This window comes from Brachyhypopomus gauderio, unplaced genomic scaffold, assembly GCF_052324685.1.
Source record: "Brachyhypopomus gauderio isolate BG-103 unplaced genomic scaffold, BGAUD_0.2 sc40, whole genome shotgun sequence".
NCBI lineage: Eukaryota > Metazoa > Chordata > Actinopteri > Gymnotiformes > Hypopomidae > Brachyhypopomus > Brachyhypopomus gauderio.
In genome coordinates this window covers 649809-671242 of record NW_027506868.1, presented here as the reverse complement: position 1 = coordinate 671242, position 21434 = coordinate 649809, and the positions used below count along the sequence as shown (strand labels likewise).

Genomic DNA, 21434 nt, shown 5'->3' with positions numbered 1-21434 from the left:
TTGCTCCCCCTGTCGGTCAAACTAAACAGAAAGAAATGAAAAGGCTCTGATCCATCAGCTCGGTGCTGTTGTTCGTGGTATCATGGCTGTTGTGGATGATGGTGCTAACATGATCCGTATGTGACACTGCTACACTCTTCCGCTTCGGGTGCATTTATTCCTGCATCTGTTATTGTTATCTTACAATACACTTTGAACATCACTGAGTAAAATATCAGTGTAATTCCCTTATTGAGATGTACTGAGAGCATTGTACTTAATGGAATTTGATTTGTGGGCTGACAACGGATTTCCCACGGAGGAAGAATGTCAAACTGTCAGTTTAGCCACAATGTCTCTTTCATAGGTCTAAGAAAAGACTTGGACTAACAACACAACTAAAACATGGACGTGCAAATCAGGACATAAAACTGTAGAAAACATGAAACAGGGAAATATTTCGCAAAACATTTTAAACTAAAACTAGATCACATGTGTTGTACTTTTCGTTGATGGTTATTTTTCCTGTCCGGTCAGGAATTTCCATTCAGGGCGGTCTCTGACGTCACATGACAGGAAGTGCGTCACGCAACTGAAAACACTGAAAACAATGAAAAATTTCAAAACTTCCACATTTGCGACTCTTTAAGTTGTGAAAACAGCTGGCTGGACACAAATTCTGCACTGAAAGAGGACGGACCTATTTCTAATTATTAGAATTTTGTTTTTTGTATCTTAGAACTAAACAGAGTTTAGCGAATTTCTGTCAGCTGCGTATCTGTTTGGATGAGTTATTAGTGTATGAGGTGTGATGGGTGAGGTGATCTTTGTTTATTTTTATCTGTTTGTATGAGTTATTAGTGTATTAAGTGTGATGGGTGAGATGATCTTTGTTTATCTTTATCTGTTTGTATGAGTTATTAGTGTATTAAGTGTGATGGGTGAGGTGATCTTTGTGGACCTGGTTCATCGCAACTGCTCGCAGTATAACTTGTGTCTTCAAGAGCGCATTAAGACGTTACGCACCGTCATCGGAACCGGCGCTACAGAACCAGTTTACCTCTTACTGCAGCAGCACGCCACATCCGCGGTGGACACCACCGGCAGTACTGAAACAGTTCTGGAGGGACTATTTAGTGTGGACAGGTGCGTCCACGTCCTGTCCAACGAGAATGAAACTGCGTCCATTTACTTGTTCAAGCAGGCTGTGGACAAACTGGACGTGACTAGTATCCACGTTATTACGTCAAGCCAAAGACAAGCGGAGCTGCGGGTGTATCAGAACCTCCTCTTCACGGCACTGTATACCTTCCACTACTCCACCGTATTGGACACCCTGTCCTGCCTCAATGTGAACACTGCCTCGCCGTGCTCGCGCCACGCTTTTATTAAGGATGAAATTAACAACTATTTACAGCGCCTCCCAGCGGTCAAAGGAGAAATTACAATTCTGAAATCTTCATTGATATCAGGTAAATTAATTGTATTTTACCAGTCAAATATCTTTATAACTTGTAAATGTGCACTTTATAGATCTCTGTGATAATATATATATATATATATATATATATATATATATATATATATATATATATATATATATATATATATATATATATATATATGGGATATATATTATCCCATATGGGTTAATGGGCACTTTTTTCGTACCATACGGTCAAGCTGCTCTCACAACAGCTCAATGGGGTTGAGATCTGGTGACTGCGTTGGCCACTCCATTACCGATAAATCACCAGCTGCCTGCTTCTTCTCTAAATAGTTTGTGCATAATTTGGAGGTGTGCTTTGGGTCATTGTCCTGTTGCAGGATGAAATTGGCTCCAATCAAGCGCTGTCCACAGGGTATGACATAGTGTTGCAAAATGGAGAGATACCTTGTTCAAATCTCCCACTTTACCAGCACCAAAGCAACCCCAGACCATCACATTACCTCCACCATGTTTGACAGATGGTGTCAGGCACTCTTCCAGCATCTTTTCAGTTGTTCTGCGTCTCACAAATGTTCGTCTGTGTGATCCAAACACCTCAAACTTTGATTCATCGGTCCATAACACTTTTTTCCAATCTTCCTCTGTCCAATGTCTGTGTTCTTTTGCCCATATTAATCTTTTTCTTTTATTAGCCAGATATGGCTTTTTCTTTGCCACTCTGCCCTGAAGGCCAGCATCCCGGAGTTGCCTCTTCACTGTAGACGTTGACACTGGCGTTTTGCGGGTACTATTTAATGAAGCTGCCAGTTGAGGACCTGTGAGGCGTCGATTTCTCAAACTGGAGACTCTAATGTACTTGTCTTCTTGCTCAGTTGTGCAGCGGGGCCTTCCACTTCTCCTTCTACTCTGGTTAGAGCCTGTCTGTGCTCTCCTCTGAAGGGAGTAGTACACACCATTGTAGGAAATCTTCAGTTTCTTGGCAATGTCTCACATGGAATAGACTTCATTTCTCAGAACAAGAATAGACTGTCGAGTTTCAATTGAAAGTTGTTTTTTTTTTCTGGCCATTTTGTGAGTTTAATCGAACCAACAATTGTAATGCTCCAGATTCTCAACTAGCTTAAAGGGAGGTCAGTTTTATAGCTTCTCTAATCAGCAAAACTGTTTTCAGCTGTGCTAACCTACTTGCACAAGGGTTTTCAAGGGTTTTCTAAATATCCAATAGCCTCCTTACAGAGTTCGCAAACACAATGTACCATTAGAACACTGGAATGATGGTTGTTGGAAATGGGTCTCCATACATCTATGTAGATATTGCATTAAAAACCAGATGTTTACAGCTAGAATAGTCATTTACCACATTAATAATGTATAGAGTGTATTTTTGATGCATTTAATGTTAGCTAAATTGAAAAAAAACTGCTTTTCTTTCAAAAATAAGAACATTTCTAAGTGACCCCAAACTTTTGAACGGTAGTGTGTATATATATATATATATATATATATAAATTATTCCGTTTCAGATGCATTTATTTATCTTACAATAGACTTTGAACATCACTGAGTAAAATATCAGTGTAATTCCCTTATTGAGAGCATTGTACTTAAAGGAATTTGATTTGTGGGCTGACAACGGATTTCCCAAGGAGGAAGAATGTCAAACTTTGTTTTTGAGTAGTGAACAGTACAACCCAAATTTGGCAGAAAATACAGAAATATGGTGTACTGTGACCTTTCATACTGACTAATTGTTTGCTTCCTTCTTTCCTTCTTCCCAGACTGCTTTTCTCACGGTTTCACCACTAGAGTCGGGGGAATCTCCTACGTCAACACCTTGGCTTCCCTGAACCTCTTCAGCAGTTCCAGGCGCAGAGACTCCCCAGCCACGGTGGCCGAGAACCTGCGGCGATTGGGCCTGCAGGCTGGCTTCCTGCCTCAGCAGTTCCACCTGGCCAAGGTAGCCCTGCCCCCCCCCCCCCCCCACATAACCTGCTGCCCTTAACAAGTCTACAGACCATTACGAAGTAATGGAGGAACACACTCACCACCCATTAAAAAAGAGAATATTTATTTACTTGAAAAAGAAGGTGTACAGACAGATGATGTCCTGTCTACTGCTAACAGTGTTTGTGTTAGCCATCCTCCAGCCCTTCATCAGTGGTGCTATTGTCCCTGAAACACTCGTACAAGCAACACACCCACTGTCATGACACTGAAGTGTTGTCAATGATCTGCCAACCCATATAATGTGCAGTCAGCAGTGATCCTGTGGTCAGAAACGGACAAATGATGAACAATGTAGTGGGTGGGCAATGAATTATGCATATGGAGAGATTTACACTAGTATGTAATTGTAGCTTCACTGAGTGCAGCTAACAGGCTGGGGCACCTCGGGACATGTGAGTGTATTGTGGCTTATTTGTGTGCTCATACTGGCCCATGTAGCCTGTGTGCATTTTAGTCAGTAATGGCTTATAATCACTTCTTATAGCCATACATGGATTGAATGTTTTTACATTGAACATAGTCCTATTTCAAAATCTGCCCTTTTTAGTGTGTGGCACCCATCTGAAGTTCAGTTCTGCTGTGAAATGTTGTGCTTCAGGTTTTTAACCATTTCCCCATGACAGTGATTATGCTACAAACATAAAATATTTTTGCCTTAGCAAAAAGTAAACTTACCTTGACGTTACTTCCCCAACAATGTTTAACAATGTTGTTTTTATTTGTTTATTTGTAGACAACAGGATTATTTTATTGGTATAAAATTGAAGGTCCTGTTTTTGCCTGACAGGTCAACCATGCCAATGATGTGTGGGTAATGAGCAAGACTGCACCAGAGAGTTATGACGGGATTGTGACCAATCAGACGGGTGTTGTCATAGCAGCACCAGGAGCTGACTGCATGCCACTGCTGTTCTCTGATCCTGTGGTGAAGGTCATCGGTGCAGCACATGCAGGTGACTTACATGACCTCGAGTTAAATGTTCTCACCTACTCTTACTTTCAGATATGTGTCTTTAGGTGAATGAGCAGTTTCCTGTGTGCAGTATTTGTATAGTTCTTCCAGTTGCAGCCAGAAAAGGTGGCACAGTTAACTATTAACTGTTCTGATCTAAACAGTTCTGAGGTCTTAACACTTGCAACAATATTTTAAAACAACATTTCAATCCTGGCCCTTGTTAATAATGTTTATTTAAATTGCTGTAACTACCAGAGATATTATCACAGAATAGACTTATGAGATCCCTTTCTTTCTGTAAACTCTTGTTCTCATATTATATGTGAATTGTGCTGGCTGCCGGGTGGCTGTGTGGCTCTATCAGCCAGAGAAGCAAAGGGCTGATGCTAAGAGAGAAAACCATGTGCCTCTTTAATCACTACACAAGGATTTCACTATCAAGTCCTTACCAAGCAGGATTAGCAAATAGCTAAGCAATTGTTTCAATTACACTTTTGACTATAAAAACAATCAGAATAATAATATTAATAAGAGAAACAATTTATACTATAGTGTGTGTGAATATGTTGTATTTCAATGATATTAGTATTATTACAGTTGTCTGCGTTTGATACAGGAGACTTTGATTTGTTAAAACATATTTTTTGTGAAATGTAGCTACAATCATTTAACATTTCATCTCATTTCAATTTCCAATATTTAAAAAAATATATTTTAATGCTGCATTCACATTATTCTCCAGAGGGCAAGACTCTAAAAAAACATTCAGAAACAGGAAAATAATGTTTACAAATGTTTAGATTTAGCACTACCAACTACATCAGAAATGAAAGGAAATAATTTTTGTAGGACTTTCATAATGAGAAACATTTGATGCTTGGCCATTCAGTGTTTGTAATAAACTCAAACGGGCAGTCATGGAATGGTGGGAAACACTGGTGCTTTGAAACTGCTGCTGTTGGATTTGATGCTGTTGGACGCAGGACAAATGTCCTTTCTGCAGGGAAAGACTCATTTAAGCATTCAGTGTGTCCAAGATGAAAAATTTTCAAGATGTATTTCACCAGGCAGCATATTTTAAATCATAAAAGTATCTGATCAGCAAAAATGCTTTCAAAATATTTACTAGTATATTAATTTATCTTGACCTGATCTGCTTTATTCTTGATGCATAAGAGCGGCAGTCCTCACCAGAACAGTAGAGAGGATATTAAACGCTCAAACACGCACAATGCTTCTTTGGACAAATGCTTCTTGTCTCCTCTGTACAGGCTGGAAGGGTACTCTCATGGGGATTGCCATGGCAACAGTAAATGCCATGGTGCTGGAGTTTGGCAGTGAGCCGGCTAACGTGGTGGCTGTGATCGGACCTTCTGTTGGGCCCTGCTGCTTCACTCTGGACCAGGACTCAGCCAGACAGTTTCAGGTCATCCATCCCCACTGTGTCAGAGACCCGGAGTCCCCCAGACCTCATGTTGATATCAGACTCGCCACCAGGTAAAAAGGGCCTGAATTACTCTAGACATCCACAGGAACTGATTAGTACCAAAACAGGGGAAAAAAGCTCTTGAATATATATATATATATATAATTAGTGCTGTCAATTCCAGGTGCCGCCATTAAAAGTCCTAACCAGGATTTTGCTCAAGCTTGCTAGATTTTCTAATTAGCAATCCAGGTAAAATTAGTGGAATCAACACAATCCAGGAAGCCTGAGCAAAATCCTGGTGAGGACTTTTAATCGTGGCACCTGGAATTGACAGCACTTATATATATATATATATACAGTTGTGATCAAATTTATTCAACCCCCACTGAAATAAAGTGTTTTGGCCAGTTTGACATTGATTTTGATCATTTCAGTCATCTTATTTACAATTATATCAAAGAGGCACTTATAAATTAGACAAACATAACATAATATTTATGATGGAATAACCACAAATGTCTTTACTGTTCTCACATCATTATCAGTTTTATTCAACCCCCTAGTGACATTATTTTTTAGTACTTAGTACAACATCCTTTTCCAGTTATGACAGCTTTCAAGCGTGAAGCATAGCTTGACACAAGTGTCTTGCAGCGACCTATGGGTATCTTAGCCCATTCTTCATGGGCAAAAGCCTCCAGTTCAGTCACATTCTTAGGCTTGCGCACTGCAACTGCCTTCTTTAGGTCCCACCAGAGGTTCTCAATTGGATTTAAGTCTGGTGATTGCGATGGCCACTCTAGAATGTTCCAGCCTTTCATGTTCAACCATGCTCTAGTGGACTTGGATGTGTGCTTCGGATCATTGTCCTGTTGGAAGGTCCAACGTCTCCCAAGCCGCAGGTTTGTGACTGACTCCATCACATTTTCCTCCAAGATCTCCTGGTACTGAAGGGAATTCATGGTACCCTGCACACGTTGAAGCTTTCCTGTACCATTAGAAGCAAAACAGCCCCAAAGCATAATTGACCCCCCGCCATGCTTCACAGTAGGCAAGGTGTTCTTTTGTTCATAAGCCTGGTTCTTCCTTCTCCAAACATAGCGCTGGCCCAAACAGTTCTAATTTAGTTTCATCTGACCACAGTACACTGTTCCAAAACCTTTGTGGCTTGTCCACATGACTTTTGGCATACTGCAGTCGACTTTTCTTGTTCTTTGGAGTCAGCAAGGGGGTGCGTCTGGGCGTTCTGGCATGGAGGTCTTCGTTATGCAGTGCGCGCCTTATTGTCTGAGCTGAAACTTCAGTGCCCACATCTGACAGGTCTTTTTTCAGTTCCTTAGCAGTCACGCGGGGATTTTTCTCCACATTACGCTTCAGGTAGCGCACAGCAGTCGCGGTCAGGATCTTCTTTCTGCCACGACCAGGTAACGTTTCCACTGTGCCCTTTAACTTGAACTTGCGAATGATACTTCCGATAGTGTCTCTTGGAATATTTAACAACTTCGCAATCTTTTTATATCCATTGCCATTCTTGTGAAGAGCAATAACCTCTTCTCTTGTCTTCTGGGACCATTCTCTTGCCTTCACCATGCTTGGAAACACACCAGTAGATGTCTAGAAGGAGCTGAGTATCACAGTCCTTTTAAATCTGCCTAATTGGTGCTTATCATGCTTGATTGCTGCTCGTTGACATCCACAGATGTTTTCAATACCTGATGGAAAATACTGGAATGAACCTCTGTTCTTAGGAGTGGTAGTCGTAAAGGGGTTGAATAATTGTGTCAATGAAGAAATCACAAAAAGGCCATTTAATACTTTATGACAAAAAAAATTGATGCTATCTTAGTTGCATTTAGTTCTTTAACAAGTCCTTGTAAGATTTCATTATGAACACAATTACAAATGTGCACTGAATTCCATAAAACCCTTCGCAGCATTGGGGGTTGAATAAATTTGATCACAACTGTATATATATATATATATATATATATATATATATATATATATATATATATTTAACCATGAAGAAAAGTGTTTAAAAAGCAACACATAAGCTACATGTGCTTGTATTTCAATGTCACCTTGATGTTACTGTCAGAAGAACTTCATTTAATGTATAATGTAGTGAGACTTGTTCCACCACTGATTTGAATTCACTCTACCCAAATGAATGTTTCAGAGTTCTGCTAGAGAGAGGCGGGGTTCTCCCAGAACATATCCATGACAACGCCGTTACTGACAGGCCCAGCGTCACCCTGTGCACCGCCTGCCACCCTGACACCTTCTACTCTCACGTCAGAGATGGCCTGAACTTCGGCACTCAGATCGGCTTCCTGCAGATCAAAGAATCCTGTGATGTACCTGTACCAGGTACTGAGAACAGTACCGTCAGCTGATACTTCAAATGCATTTAATAAAAAAATTTAATCATCTTTTAATACATTCATAATTTAGTTTCTTTCCTCTTTATGACCTTTGGACACACAAAGTAGGCGAGACTCCCGTGCTGCTTGGGAAATCAAACATATAAATGTAGAACGCAACAGTGAGGATTCCCAATACTGGATTGTTTTCACACTGGCCTTTACTCCCTATCATAAGCTGCACTCAGACTGGATGTTATCCTAGTGGCTACGACCTAGTAGACGTGACCTAGTAGACGTGACCTAGTAGACGTGTCCTACTAATGGCTGAGATGACCTGATCTGCTGTTCACCACTTCCATACACATTCCACATGCCAGGATGAGCAGAGACGTCACGTGCCATCCTGACGGGGACAGTCACGTGCCATCCTGACTGGGACAGTCACGCGTCATCCTAACTGGGACAGTCACGTGCCATCCTGACCCTGCAGTAAAGGTCACTGGAATTATACTTTTAGGTTACTTAACTGTCCTCAAGTTCCTATTTTCAAATGATTGCACTTCTGATTGCACTTTGATTATTAGTGACAAGGATTCGACATGCTATTAGATGTGACTAAAGGAGATCCAGTATTTAGAGCCAGGAGTATGCAAAGCGTGTACCAACTGTATGCAAACTCTAAAGCAGTTTAAACACTAGAGGGCAGTCAGGACACACATGAGAATCTATATTTCCAATAATTACAGAGGACAGTGGAGGGAGAAGTAATTGAAGCTGCTTTAATAGATGTATTACACTAAAGCTCCTGTAGCAGGTCTGAGAAAATGATCATGTATGATGCTCATTAAAGACTTTCATAATACTGGGTTAATAAAAGGTCCTTTTGGTGAAAGGAAAATAATGGGTTTACTGCTTGTAGGCAGCCTGTCCTCTGGACAATATTTCTTCTTTCTTCTGAGCATTCTCTCTTAAGAGGGATTATTTTGCCCATCAATGATCAAATAAAAACCTGATCATTCTGTACATACAGTATGTGTGTGAATTATACTGGATCCTGGGTAGATTTACCACCAGGCATCAGCCAGAGACGCAAAGCACCAATTTGACATTATTCTAACATAAGGGTTTTCTTGTTCTGTAACATTAAGGCTGTGAAGGCTACAATTAAACTGATAATAAAACAAATTCAGGAGGATTGTTGTGCCTTGCTCTTCTTGAGCAGAAGGGATCTGAACCCATAGGATTGTAAAGCTGCTTTGTGACAACATGTGTTGTAAAAAGCGCAATATAAAAAAATTTATTTGACTTGACTTGAAGGGTATCGATGGCATGGCTGAGAGCCACGGTGAACAGACCTGTGAGAGCCACGGTGAACAGACCTGTGAGAGCCACAGTGAACAGACCTGTGAGAGCCACAGTGAACAGACCTGTGAGAGCCATGGTCAACAGACCTGTGAGAGCCACGGTCAACAGACCTCTTGGACATTCATGGACTTCCAAGCTGTCTTTCCCCACTGTGTCAGTGTCATGGAATCTTGGCCATTGGCTGACATTACGCTTGCTAACAAGTGAAAATTAAAGTAGATGCAAAGGTCTGAATGACCCTGGCTGTATTCTACAAAACAACAATGCTGACTTCCTTTGAAAAGCCATTTAATTTTTTATGTGCTCAATTTCCTTTTTGTAGCGTGGAAATTCACATTTACAGCCACCAGGTGGCACTGTCTTTATTGCAATAGAAGAGAGGCACACGTTTCTTTTGTGGAGGATTCTAAGAATATTTTGACTTCCATCCAACTGCAATTTAGCTGCATCACAGACAAGCCTTTGTCCTTACTTGGTATTGTAACATCTGAACATCTTGACTACACCACGTTATCGTTTGAAGAAGGTGACAGAGATGGGCATTTAAAGTCATTCTTTGGCGTTGCTGTCGCGATCCATGACAGCTGTATGGCTACTGGATTCAGTAGTACAGAATCCATGTTAGTAAGCACAAGACAGCAGTGTATTGTGTTAAATATGTGTCGTGGTTTCAACAGAATTGCTCCTGGTAATCCACAAGACATTCCATACTGCTAAGAGAATATAGCACAAGTGTTCTTTGATGCAAGGCAGCTGAGGGGTTAACCTGTAGGTACCTAGGTACCACCTCCTGCATCCACACTGGACAGTAGGGTCATTCTGCCTTGGCATGGTATAGTATGACCATTTCAGAACTGACAACCAGACACACTGACATAGTCCAATGGGATTGAAAAAAATAGACCCAAACTGATATTAAAGCAGAGCTCCTCAACTCGAGTACTGCAAACATAATGGGAGTTGATGTGTACAAGGTTAAGCTGACCTCCTCATGGACCAATCACAGCCTACATATGCAATTAGCATTTACAGTTGTCACTGTGGTAACCTGTAAGAAGGACCAGTAGAACCAAACGGAGCCGTACTCATCTCTGTGAGAGCTGCCGGCCGAGACATCTCCACACACCAGTGACACAAGCTTCAGCCTCTGATCAACAAAACCACTGATTGTCAGCTGTCATATTTTCAAAAGGAAAGTAATTGTATTGTATAGTGGAAGCTTCTTTTGTGTAAAGTGTGAACAGATTCTGAAGTGCAAGCTTTGCATTCGGAAAGATCATGTGCATGTCTGCTTGTTTACACACTCCTTCATGTCTGTAACAGGATTAAGCGCAGGTATCCGTATTCATGCAACTTAGAGCATTCTTCTGTTCTTCACGATTCACAGACCTTAACAGGTGGGCCTTACTGATTCAGGTGAACACATATCCCAAAATATGCACATAGAATCTTTAAAACTCAGTGTAAGTCAGGATTGGGGCAGTCATGGCCTGGTGGGTTCAATTCTCAGACCTGAGGCCATGACTGAGGTACCCTTGAGTAAGGCACCTAACCCCAACTGCTCCCCGGGCGCCGGGCTAGGGCTCCCCACCGCTCTGGGCACGTGTGATCCACAGCCCCCTAGTAATCACTAGTGTGTGTGTGTGTGTGTGTGTGTGTGTGTGTGTGTGTGTGTGTGTGTGTGTGTGTGTTCTGACTGCACAGATGGGTTAAAAGCAGAGGACAAATTTCGAATGGGGTGTAAAAAATCACAATTGACAAAAAATCTGGCACATTTAAATGAATATGACTTCAAATGAAATCAATTTATTGTAGTCAGTATGTAACAAGGCAATGGCGTTGACGTTCGTGGCTGGTGTCCATGGTCCAAGTAAAGTTGTTGACGTTTAAACAGGCCTGTTTTTTGGCAGTGTCGGAGAGTTTTCTTTTAACATTTGAAGGCTGTGGTGTACAAATCAGCTTCTCGTGTTGGGCTGACTGAAGCGAAGTGTGAGGTTGAGTCAGTAGTCAGGGCAGAGCGCTGGGTGCAGTCAACCTGCATAGCATCATGGGAGACAAGGGGCCTAGCTCTGCCGCACAGACTACAACCGCTGCATGAAATGAGCCACACACACATACAGAATGTGATTAACATGTTCGCCTGGATCATGAATGGATCCACGTTATGTTGTTAACTTAACTGACACTGTAGGTTGACATATGACTACCATTTCACATGGCTTCAGACTGACTTTTAATGTCTTTAATGTCACACCTTTTTGCTCAAGGCTGACAAAGGCACTGTCAGGACAACCAAAACAAGCTGTCAGTGAAAGTGCAGATAGAGTTTATGGACAGGTAGAAACACATGTTAAGATATAGGACAGCCCTAAACACAGCTGTGGTAGTTTGGTGCTTCAGTCATGAGGGATTATTCATTTAGGACTGCTGCCCTTAACAAGCTCACTGCTTAAACATCCTTCTCTGTATTAACGGGTTCCATTTTTCCACTGCATGCTTTGGTCACTGACAACAGGCTGTTTTGATTGGCAGAATCTTACACTACATATGTCTGAAACTGGTCAAGCAGACAAATAATTTTATAGTGGTACACGAAAGTGCTTTCGGTATCTCACAACACACTTTGACTTGATCTTGTTCAGGATTAGAGGAGCAGGGTCTAGAGATAAGGCCATTACATAACTATATGCATATTTGTAGCAAGATTTTTCCAGTGTCTCAGGCCAACTGATCTGGTTCATAGTCAGGTCAAACCACAAAGAGCTCCCAAAATGCAGAACTACTCACTATTGTTTAAAAAAAACTGTGGGGGAGGTTTAAAGGAGAAATCCCACACCACCAGCACTAGTGCCTGCTCCCTCCTGACACGCAACAGTTATGTACATCAGTGCTGTGCTGCAAATAGTGCATGTAGCCCTGCACAGTAGTCAGGATATTAGGTTGCAGGATTAATCAGAGCTAGGCATCAGATGCACCTCGGTCCTTTAACGAACAAAAAGCGCTTTGACGTTGAGATGATGAGGGTGATAGTTTTAACTGTCAGTACACTTCAGTATACTGAAGTGGGTGAAGAGCTCTGAAATAAAATGTAAATTTAAATATAGATGTATTTATATATAGTTATTTGTTATTCAAACAGTGCCCTGCACCTAGTTTTTCTGTTATGTAAGTGGTTTTGAGATTGCTTTCTCCACTGTCTCTTCTCCCCACGTATAAGGTGTACAAATGCACCTCAGCCTCCCACAGAACATAGTCTTGCCATAAATGCGCTTTCTGTTTGTGCTTGCTTCAAAGAAAATGAGACTGCCCTAAAATGCCACAGAACCCTCATAAACAAACACAGCAAACACATCATGAAACCAGGGTTTTCCTTGGAAATTCTAGAACAGATAAAAAACAACACTGTATATAACTACAAAGATTTAGATATTTGTGTGTCATGAAAAATAAGAAGTGGGGGAGTATTAGAGGTGGGGGAGTATTAGTAGTGAGGGAGTATTAGGAGTGCGGGAGTATTAGAGGTGGGGGAGTATAAGTAGTGGGGGAGTATTAGAAGAGGGGGAGTATTAGAGGTGGGGGAGTATTAGTAGTGGGGGAGTATTAGAAGTGCAGGAGTATTAGTAGTGGGGGTAACTTTATGCCAGTGGTGGAAACAAGGTTTCCTTATGATCCTTACGATTCGTAGCATTTTTATGATTTTATGTTTTTTGTTTTATATTTATAACTATTGCCTTTAGTGATCATTTCTAAGATTACATTCTAGCTTTGGTTCCTTACTGAGAAACACGGAACAGCAGCTGAACGCAAGAAAATAATTCAAAGATCAACAGTTTACTCACATGAAAAACGCACCACGTGGCCCTGAGCAAATGTCCAAGTCCGTCACCTCATTTCACTTCCCTGCTGCTTTATCCTCTTCTAGCGGTACCTGCTGAACAAAATCACATCAGCAACCTTGGCTTTACTATTCTGTCCACAGAAAAACTGGTTTATAAACAGACAGGGCAAATAGCCCAGACTGTCAACGTCCAGGTGATGGACAGCAGAGCTAAGAACAGCCCCATCTAGTCAGTGCATGTCCTACTGCAGGACTGCTGTGTGCTTTAGAGAGCTGAACTGTATCGTTTTATCAAGTGAATGATAGTAACATCTATAAATTTAGTGAGATTTTTGATACTATACATCTTAGAATGTTTTAATGGCATTCTGGCAGAGAGTTTATTTATTTTAAAAAATCTGTTTCTTTGTGAAAAAAGACCACACTTAAAAGGGTCTTTAAAAAACTTTTAAAAGACCACACTGCCACTCCTGTGAGAGTTACTCTCAGTATGCATTCTGATCTACAGTGACTCAAAACTAAGCTACAGATGAAATGAGAAATTAAAATGGAAGTTTGCATGGGGCTGGTGAGTCAGAGCAGGGGTGAGTCAGAGCATTGGTGAGTCAGAGCAGGGGTGAGTCACAGCAGGGGTGAGTTAGAGCAGGGGCAGGTCAGAGCAGGGGTGAGTCACAGCAGGGGTGATTCAGAGCATGGGTGAGTCAGAGCAGGGGTGAGTCAGAGCAGGGGAGGGTCAGAGCAGGGGTGAGTCAGAGCAGGGGTGAGTCAGAGCAGGGGTGATTCAGAGCATGGGTGAGTCAGAGCAGGGGTGAGTCATAGCAGGGGTGATTCAGAGCATGGGTGAGTCAGAGCAGGGGTGAGTCACAGCAGGAGCGGGTCAGAGCAGGGGTGAGTCCAAGTTGTGTGGAGGCCCAGGATGCAGTGCGGCTCACAGTTGTCTAAGGCACAGAAAGGATCTGGAGCAGCAGATGAGACCGGGGAGGTTGTGCAGTGACACAGACATTAGCGGAGTGGCCAGATGCCAACTCACTGCATCTCAAACCCACTCCTGGTAAAAAAAGAAGTGAAGAACAAGTCAGTGATTATCCTGAATATCTCTAACTAAACATTAGTATTGTGAGAACAATTAGTATATTATTACTATAAACATAAACACTTATATGATATGTATTACAGTGATATCAATCAATCATTGAAAGGAATATCAAAAGATCACTTTGAAATTTTGTGAAATTGTCTGTTTAGACAAATAAAAATGTATTGAAAAAATTCATTCCTTTTCCTACCAGTGAGGATGAAAGAACAAACATTGACACTACATTGCAGTTGTTATCTATTGTGTTTATGTACATTTTCAATTTAGGTCTTCTTTAACTTAATTAAGGAAATTAATTATGGAGACAAAGCAATGCCTTCAAAAAGGAAGGTGATCAGTAGATGTCCTTGAACAAGGGTAAGGTTAGGCCTCAAAAGGATTATGTAATGCCCACATCTCTGCATTATGCCTCTCACAAAACATTTCATGGGGAAAATGTTAGGTTGCTGGTTTTCACCTGATGGAAATCACACAAAAAATGTGTGGAAGTAATTTTCACCATTCTATCCGAAGGAAAAGCCATAGGGTCTTGGAGCGGCTGGCTGGGTTCCTGAGGAAAGCAATCATGTAGAGAGTGCTGAGTGTCCTCTTCATCCACACCACCCGAGGCAGGTTCTGGCTGCTCCACAGGGCCCAGGGGCTCATGGGAAGCAGCTACAATTAATCAGGCCTCACTTTTCTCCTCTACACTGCTGTACTGCCTAAATGAGACTGGCCTTGTCATGGGTATGCTGTGGTGATAAATATGTTAAGGCCACTAATGTAATTGAGTTTTCAGGGGAACAGAAAACAGCCTCCAAAGTCTATGATAATTTTTATTGAACTGTAATCATTTTAATGACATTGCTAATGGACTAACAGGCATATTTCTAGAAAGAGACAACTGGGATTAAGTGCTTTAACCTGCAGGAGGGAAAGCTCTGATAGTCATCGTTAAACTGAGATGCTAACGAGTGCTGTGCTAGCCATGAAGGTGGGTAAGACCACAGCTTCTCTTAGAACTAGTGCTCAGCCCAGAGACTGAAGATGACTACAATTCCCATCAACATTGTAAAGACCTTCCCCACAGTAGGCCAAAAGCAGCAAATATGGCATGGCATGGATGTCAGAAAGATCTTTTTTTTGTATTCCTTAGGCTGAGTAGGAGTGTGAATTATAATTAGGCAGGTTTAATGATTAGCTTAGTTTAATTAGTTTAATGATCAGCTTGTGCTGTGAACTGCATTGCTTATGGGAGTTCGTTCATCCATAACGCCAGGCAGCTGCTGTGGACACTCACATCCACATTTAGATTTCAGATGAATGCACTTCTCTCCCTTTAATTTAGCATGCTTCTTCTTCTTTCTCTTTACAGATGTTCTCATCAGTACATTGAAAAATTATTAATATTTACAGACATTGTAAATGAAAGTGTAAGTGTATATACATCGACGTATGTGATGACTAGTTTACAGTAAAATAATTGTGACCTGAGAGACCTTTCATATTTAGAAACTTTGATGATTGTGGGTATTATGCACAATAACATGCACTGAGCCAGAAGACATCCTACCCCAGATAACTCAGTCCTAGAAGACTGGTCTAAACTGGTTCCTAGATCTAAACAGGAAGTAGGCAGGGCAGGGCTAGCCAGCTGCTTTGGAAGCAGCCTTCTCGCCTGACCAGACTTGGAAGGCAGGCAGGAAGTGGCGGTGTGGTTCAAGGTGATCTCAGCGGCGGGACTGAATGGGCTTCTTGTCGTTAATGTTTGAGCCCAGTGCCACACTGATACACAGATGAGTGTAAACATGCACGTGTCTTACCCTCACACTGCAGGGTTCAGTGCTGTGTGTGTGGAGCAGGAGTTTACAGCATAGCACTGCTGACCTGTTTACCTGTGCGTGCTCCCTGAGGACTGCTCCAAGCTAAGAATGAGCTTCCAACACTGAGTGGCATCAGCACAGATGCGTGTCTGTGTGTCAACTGTTTTATTCAGGTTCAGAGTGGAGGTGTGTAAATACTGTATGTGTTTGGGGGAGGGGGCACTTGCCTGGGAGAGTTGTGTGTGCATTTGTGTGTGCATATGCTGTTTAAACAGTGTGTTTGGATTAGCTGTGCAGGAATCTCTTTGCCCACAGATCACACTTCCCTGTTGAGCATTAGCCAGGCTTTCATATATCTATAAGATTCTACAATATATGATTGAGCTGCTTTCGCATATTTTTGAATTGATGCCTTTTAGCTGATTATTTGAGCTACGACATGATCCTACAACAGTGCAACTCCCTTTCATACATACCACAGTAGTCAGAGTATTTTAGATGTTCTATATTCAAGGTTGCCCCAAGGTTGAGGGCCCGTTAAATTTCTTTTAAAGTCCTTTAATATGTATAAACATTCAGGTCTGTCCACCTGGGTCTTCTTTACTGAACTCAGCCCGTCCAGACGCCAGCGTTCCTCCTGTAGCACACTGTTGTCTCAGCAGTCCTGTGTCATGAAGAATCTCACAGTGGGTTTGGATCTTACAAATGATTTTCTTTCTGGATTTGCCACTTTTGCGTGCCAGTATAGCTCTCCAATAGCCTATAAACATTTTCAAAATTAATGATAACTACTCTCTTAACTACCAGCCTCATTAGAAATGATCCTTGTGGTTCAGAGTCTTGTTGTGGCTATCCAGGTTCTATTACAACTGTTTTAGTGGTAATGAATTAACAGGTTCGCAGAATTTATTTTCCCAGAAACCAGAGGGGTTCCTCTCCCTGTGTACATTTAATCTACAGGGTAGAAAAGGATTTTGTTGTCGGTGTGGCTTTCAGTACCAGGAAGACACACTCTATCCTCATTAGCTAAAAGATCAGCCAAGCTAACATTGCCATGGGCCACAGCTTTACATCTCCACCAATCAGCTTCATGGGGTTCTGTATTTTTCTGTATGTTACAGGTTGGTTCACTTTTACTACTATTGAGGATTTGTGCTACATTCTGAACAATAGATCATTGTCAACAGGAATGTGGTCTGGAAGATGAAATTATGCCGACCAAAAGATCATGGCTTCTCACGCCACAGCGCTTGTTCCACTGGCCGATCGGTGACAGCATCAGGTGACACATGAGAGAGGTGCTTGGGCGGGGCTGGCATAGGCACCCAATCCGCCGCCCCGGGACCCTCCTCCCTATGAAGGCTTCACTCAAGGCATCTGTGCCGGCACGTGATTGGATGGCTCTAATCCGAGGACACGTCTGCTTGTAGCGGTGCACGCTCGCATGACAGTGCTGCTCGTAGGGAAATCTGGGGTGGTCCCTGTGGAGGGAGTCTCAGGAGTCTCAGAGCAGGGCTGTTTGTCTGACGCTCCTTTAGCTGGGGAATGGGTGCGGAGCAACAAGAGTCTTGAGACTGAAGATTTGCCACGTGAGAGTAATATATCACGTCTCTGTAGCACACTCTGGGTTACGGTGGAAAACAAGTTTCATTTAACCATGTGAATGGAAATATATTTTGAAAATATGTTTTGATATAATTTTTTTGAAATATTGTGAAAGTGTTTGAATTATTACCATATTAAAAATAAAATATTAATGATGGTACATTTAGGCATATTGTCTTTAGTATTGTAATCTAGTGCCCCTTTCATTATTAAAATAATCCCTTTTTTAATATTCAAATGCATAGTCTGTATGTTTAAAATGTTTAAAAATGTAAATAATTTTAAAAATCTATTTTGAGAAAGAGGATTCCCTTAACCGCTGCTGGTGCTGGGCACTCTGAGCCGGCCCAGATTTACGATCTGCTGTGTGGATCAGCTCCTCTTCCACCCGGCTCAATATGAGCTTGCAGCACAGCTCTGTTCGCGAGACAGTGCGAGACAGCAGGAGACAGCGGGAGACAGCAGGAGACATCGGGAGACAGCAGGAGACAGACGGAGACAGCGCGAGACAGCAGGAGAAAGCGGGAGACAGCAGGAGACATCAGGAAACAGTGGGAGACAGATGGAGACAGCAGGAAACAGCGGGAGACAGACGGAGACAGCAGGAGACAGCAGGAGACAGCGGTCCGCTAGGGGCACACACTGCTGTTCCCTGCATGCATGCGGCGAGTAAGTGAGGAATCACAGGTGGAGATTACGACCTCTCTTCCCTCTGCATACACTTACCCCATCCACTTATCCCATCCACCTACCCCATCCATTTACCCCATACACTTACCCTCATCCACTTACCCTATCCCTTTACCCCATCCACTTACCCCCATCCTCTTACCCCCATTCTCTTAGCCCCATCAACTTACCTCCATCCTTTTACACCCATCATCTTACCCCATTCTCTTACTCCATCCACTTAACCCATCCTCTTACCCCCATCCACTTACCCCATCCTCTTACCCCCATCCTCTTACCCCTATCCACTTACACCATCCTCTTACCCCCATTCTCTTACCCCCATCCTCTTACCCCCATTCTCTTACCCCCATCCTCTTACCCCCATCCTCTTACCCCTATCCACTTACACCATCCTCTTACCCCCATCCTCTTACCCCTATCCACTTACACCATCCTCTTACCCCCATCCTCTTACCCCCATCCTCTTACCCCCATTCTCTTACCCCCATCCTCTTACCCCCATCCTCTTACCCTCATCCTCTTACCCCCATCCCGTGAGTCTCTCACATCTCTATGGGGAATGGTATTTCAAACATTACATCACATGCTACAGACTGGGAGCGGAGACAGGAGGAACACAGATGTTGGAGGTGTGTCCAGTGAGGGAGGTCCTGGCCCTGAGAGGTCATTTAAACACTGCAGGCCTCCACCATGACACTTAACCTCTGCCACCTCTTAATCTGCAAACAGGCGCTACTCCCACTAATCACTTTCTCTACTGATCTAGATTTTTCTCATGATTCATAAGAGCCAAGCAAGTTAAACACCATGAGGCGGAGCTACCATACACTGTACTGCTATATCACTGTATTATCTAACCATACACTGTACTGCTATATCACTGTATTATCTAACCATACACTGTACTGCTATATCACTGTATTATCTAACCATACACTGTACTGCTATATCACTGTATTATCTAACCATACACTGTTGTACTGCTATCTCACTGTATTATCTAACCATACACTGTACTGCTATCTCACTGTATTATCTAACCATACACCGTTGTACTGCTATCTCACTGTATTATCTAACCATACATATTACTGCTATCTCACTGTATTATCTAACCATACACTGTACTGCTATCTCACTGTATTATCTAACCATACACTGTACTGCTATCTCACTGTATTATCTAAGCAGCCATACAACCTGCTATAGTTACAGCATCTATTTATAGTGTGTTGTTTATCTTTAGACTTCACCAGAATTCACCACTGGGCCCTGTTATCATACACACCCAGAGGAGCTGGTCATGGAGAGTCTGACTACCCAGGCCAGGTATCCACCAGAGGGCTTGCAGTCTCCAGTCATCTGATGACTGGCTAAGATACTTATTCCTGGAGAGGCCATGTAAACACGGCCCCTCCATGCACCGCTGTGAAAGACTGTGATGACCAGGGCTCTCAAGTCTCACGCATTGAGCGTGTGACACACGCATTTGACTGTCTTCACACGCTCACACGCCACACTTCCGATTTCACACGGCGAGAAAAAAAAAATTAGTTTATTTACCTCCGATCCATATCTATGTCGTATGTCGCCCTCCACTGGCGATCAATCGCGATATACAAACACCCCCCCCCCCCCCCCCCCCACTCAACAATTAACGTTCGACCCCCCCCCCCCCCCCCCCCCCCGGTCAACAACTCTCACACTCTGACATGAATCCAAAACTTGAGAGCCCTGGTGATGACGTTTCACTGAACCAGGAGCAGCTATGATCTGGAATCATTAAAGCTGCAAAGGCTAATGAGATAATGAGATAACCTACTCAAACCTACTATACTTTCTCAGAGATAACCTACTCAAACCTACTATACTCTCTCAGAGATAACCTACTCTAACCTACTATACTCTCTCAGAGATAACCTACTCGAATGTACTGTGCTCTCTCAGAGAAAACCTACTCAAACCTAATGTACTCTCTGAGTTAACCTACTCAAACCTACTGTACTCTCTGAGATAACATACTCAAACCTACTGTACTCTCTTAGGAAAGTGCAGTGTAGACCTGTGTGTCCCTCTTTTGCACTGGATAATAGTGAGGAAACAAGGGAGGAGAGTATACCAGCAGGAGCAGGAAAACAACAGGAGAGGGTGCTTCTCTGCAGGAGCCAGTTTGATGATGTTCAGGGGGCTCAGGGTCTGTATGACTGGTCAGGGATCGTGCTGGATTCTGTGAGTGTCAGCGGATGGATGAAGGTGCAGTCAGAGAAGTGGGCATCCCAGCTCACGTGCTAAGCAACTTACGGAACATTTTAGAGGGCAATACAGCCAGTGAAAAATACACTTGCACAAACTATGTTGAACTTGGCGGCAAGAGGAGACAAAGGCCATCCTTTGAACAGCACTATCCTTTTACAGTTCGCAGCCACTGAAAGGAAGTAATTCTCTCTGCTATGTATCCAAATAAGAGGCACAAACGTTCCTTTGATTGAGGAACACCTCACTGAGGGAAACCCAAGTATGTAAATATTGATATTTTGAACTGAAACAGGTCATTGTAACCCATTCATTCTGGCAGGATGTTCGCTGACCACACCCAATGGTCCAAAGGCAGTTTGTGTATTACTTCCAGTGTATATTACTGTAGGGCAGCCATTGAGAAAAAACATGCAGACTTCAATTTTGCAGACTTCAATAATTTGAGTGAATCAAGAGTAAGAATGTTATTGCTGCGATGCAGGACGGGTCTGGAGGGGAAGGTGTCGTGTCCTGCTCCTGAATATTTATGAAGGGATTAAAATCAGCCTCCAAACTGAATTCTGCACATTCATCCCTCTGGCAGAGAGATTTTT

The 21434-nt window shown here is 42.5% G+C and overlaps 2 protein-coding genes across 5 annotated transcripts in view; one reads left to right on the top strand and one right to left on the bottom strand.

Annotated features, from left to right (window-relative positions):
- The first annotated feature begins 534 nt into the window (after positions 1–534).
- lacc1 (laccase (multicopper oxidoreductase) domain containing 1) lies at positions 535–17918 on the top strand. 3 transcript variants are annotated; one of them, XM_076985373.1, is made up of 7 exons: positions 535–794; positions 904–1451; positions 3208–3386; positions 4224–4389; positions 5663–5888; positions 8000–8190; positions 17409–17918. In XM_076985373.1, the coding sequence occupies exons 1-7, from the start codon at positions 781–783 to the stop codon at positions 17492–17494; spliced, it is 1410 nt and encodes a 469-aa protein (XP_076841488.1). In that variant the 5' UTR covers positions 535–780; the 3' UTR covers positions 17495–17918. The 3 variants fall into 3 exon arrangements, with proteins under 3 accessions (XP_076841488.1, XP_076841489.1, XP_076841490.1); XM_076985374.1 differs by having other exon boundaries at positions 535–1451; positions 17409–17917; XM_076985375.1 differs by lacking the exon at positions 17409–17918 and having other exon boundaries at positions 536–794; positions 8000–8258.
- Positions 13374–21434, bottom strand: part of tsc22d1 (TSC22 domain family, member 1) — a 62824-nt gene continuing 54763 nt past the window's right edge. Inside the window, exon 2 of one of the 2 annotated variants that reach the window (XM_076985370.1) lies at positions 13374–13482. In XM_076985370.1, the coding sequence (XP_076841485.1) occupies positions 13470–13482 (13 nt within the window). In that variant the 3' untranslated portion in view covers positions 13374–13469. The remainder of the gene's footprint in view (positions 13483–21434) is intronic. The other variant, XM_076985371.1, reaches the window with a different exon arrangement.

Coding starts and splice junctions, on each gene's coding strand:
- lacc1 (XM_076985373.1), top strand. Junction 3,387..4,223: donor AGCAGTTCCACCTGGCCAAG/GTAGCCCTGCCC, acceptor TTTGCCTGACAG/GTCAACCATGCCAATGATGT. Junction 8,191..17,408: donor CTGTGATGTACCTGTACCAG/GTACTGAGAACA, acceptor TGTATGTTACAG/GTTGGTTCACTTTTACTACT.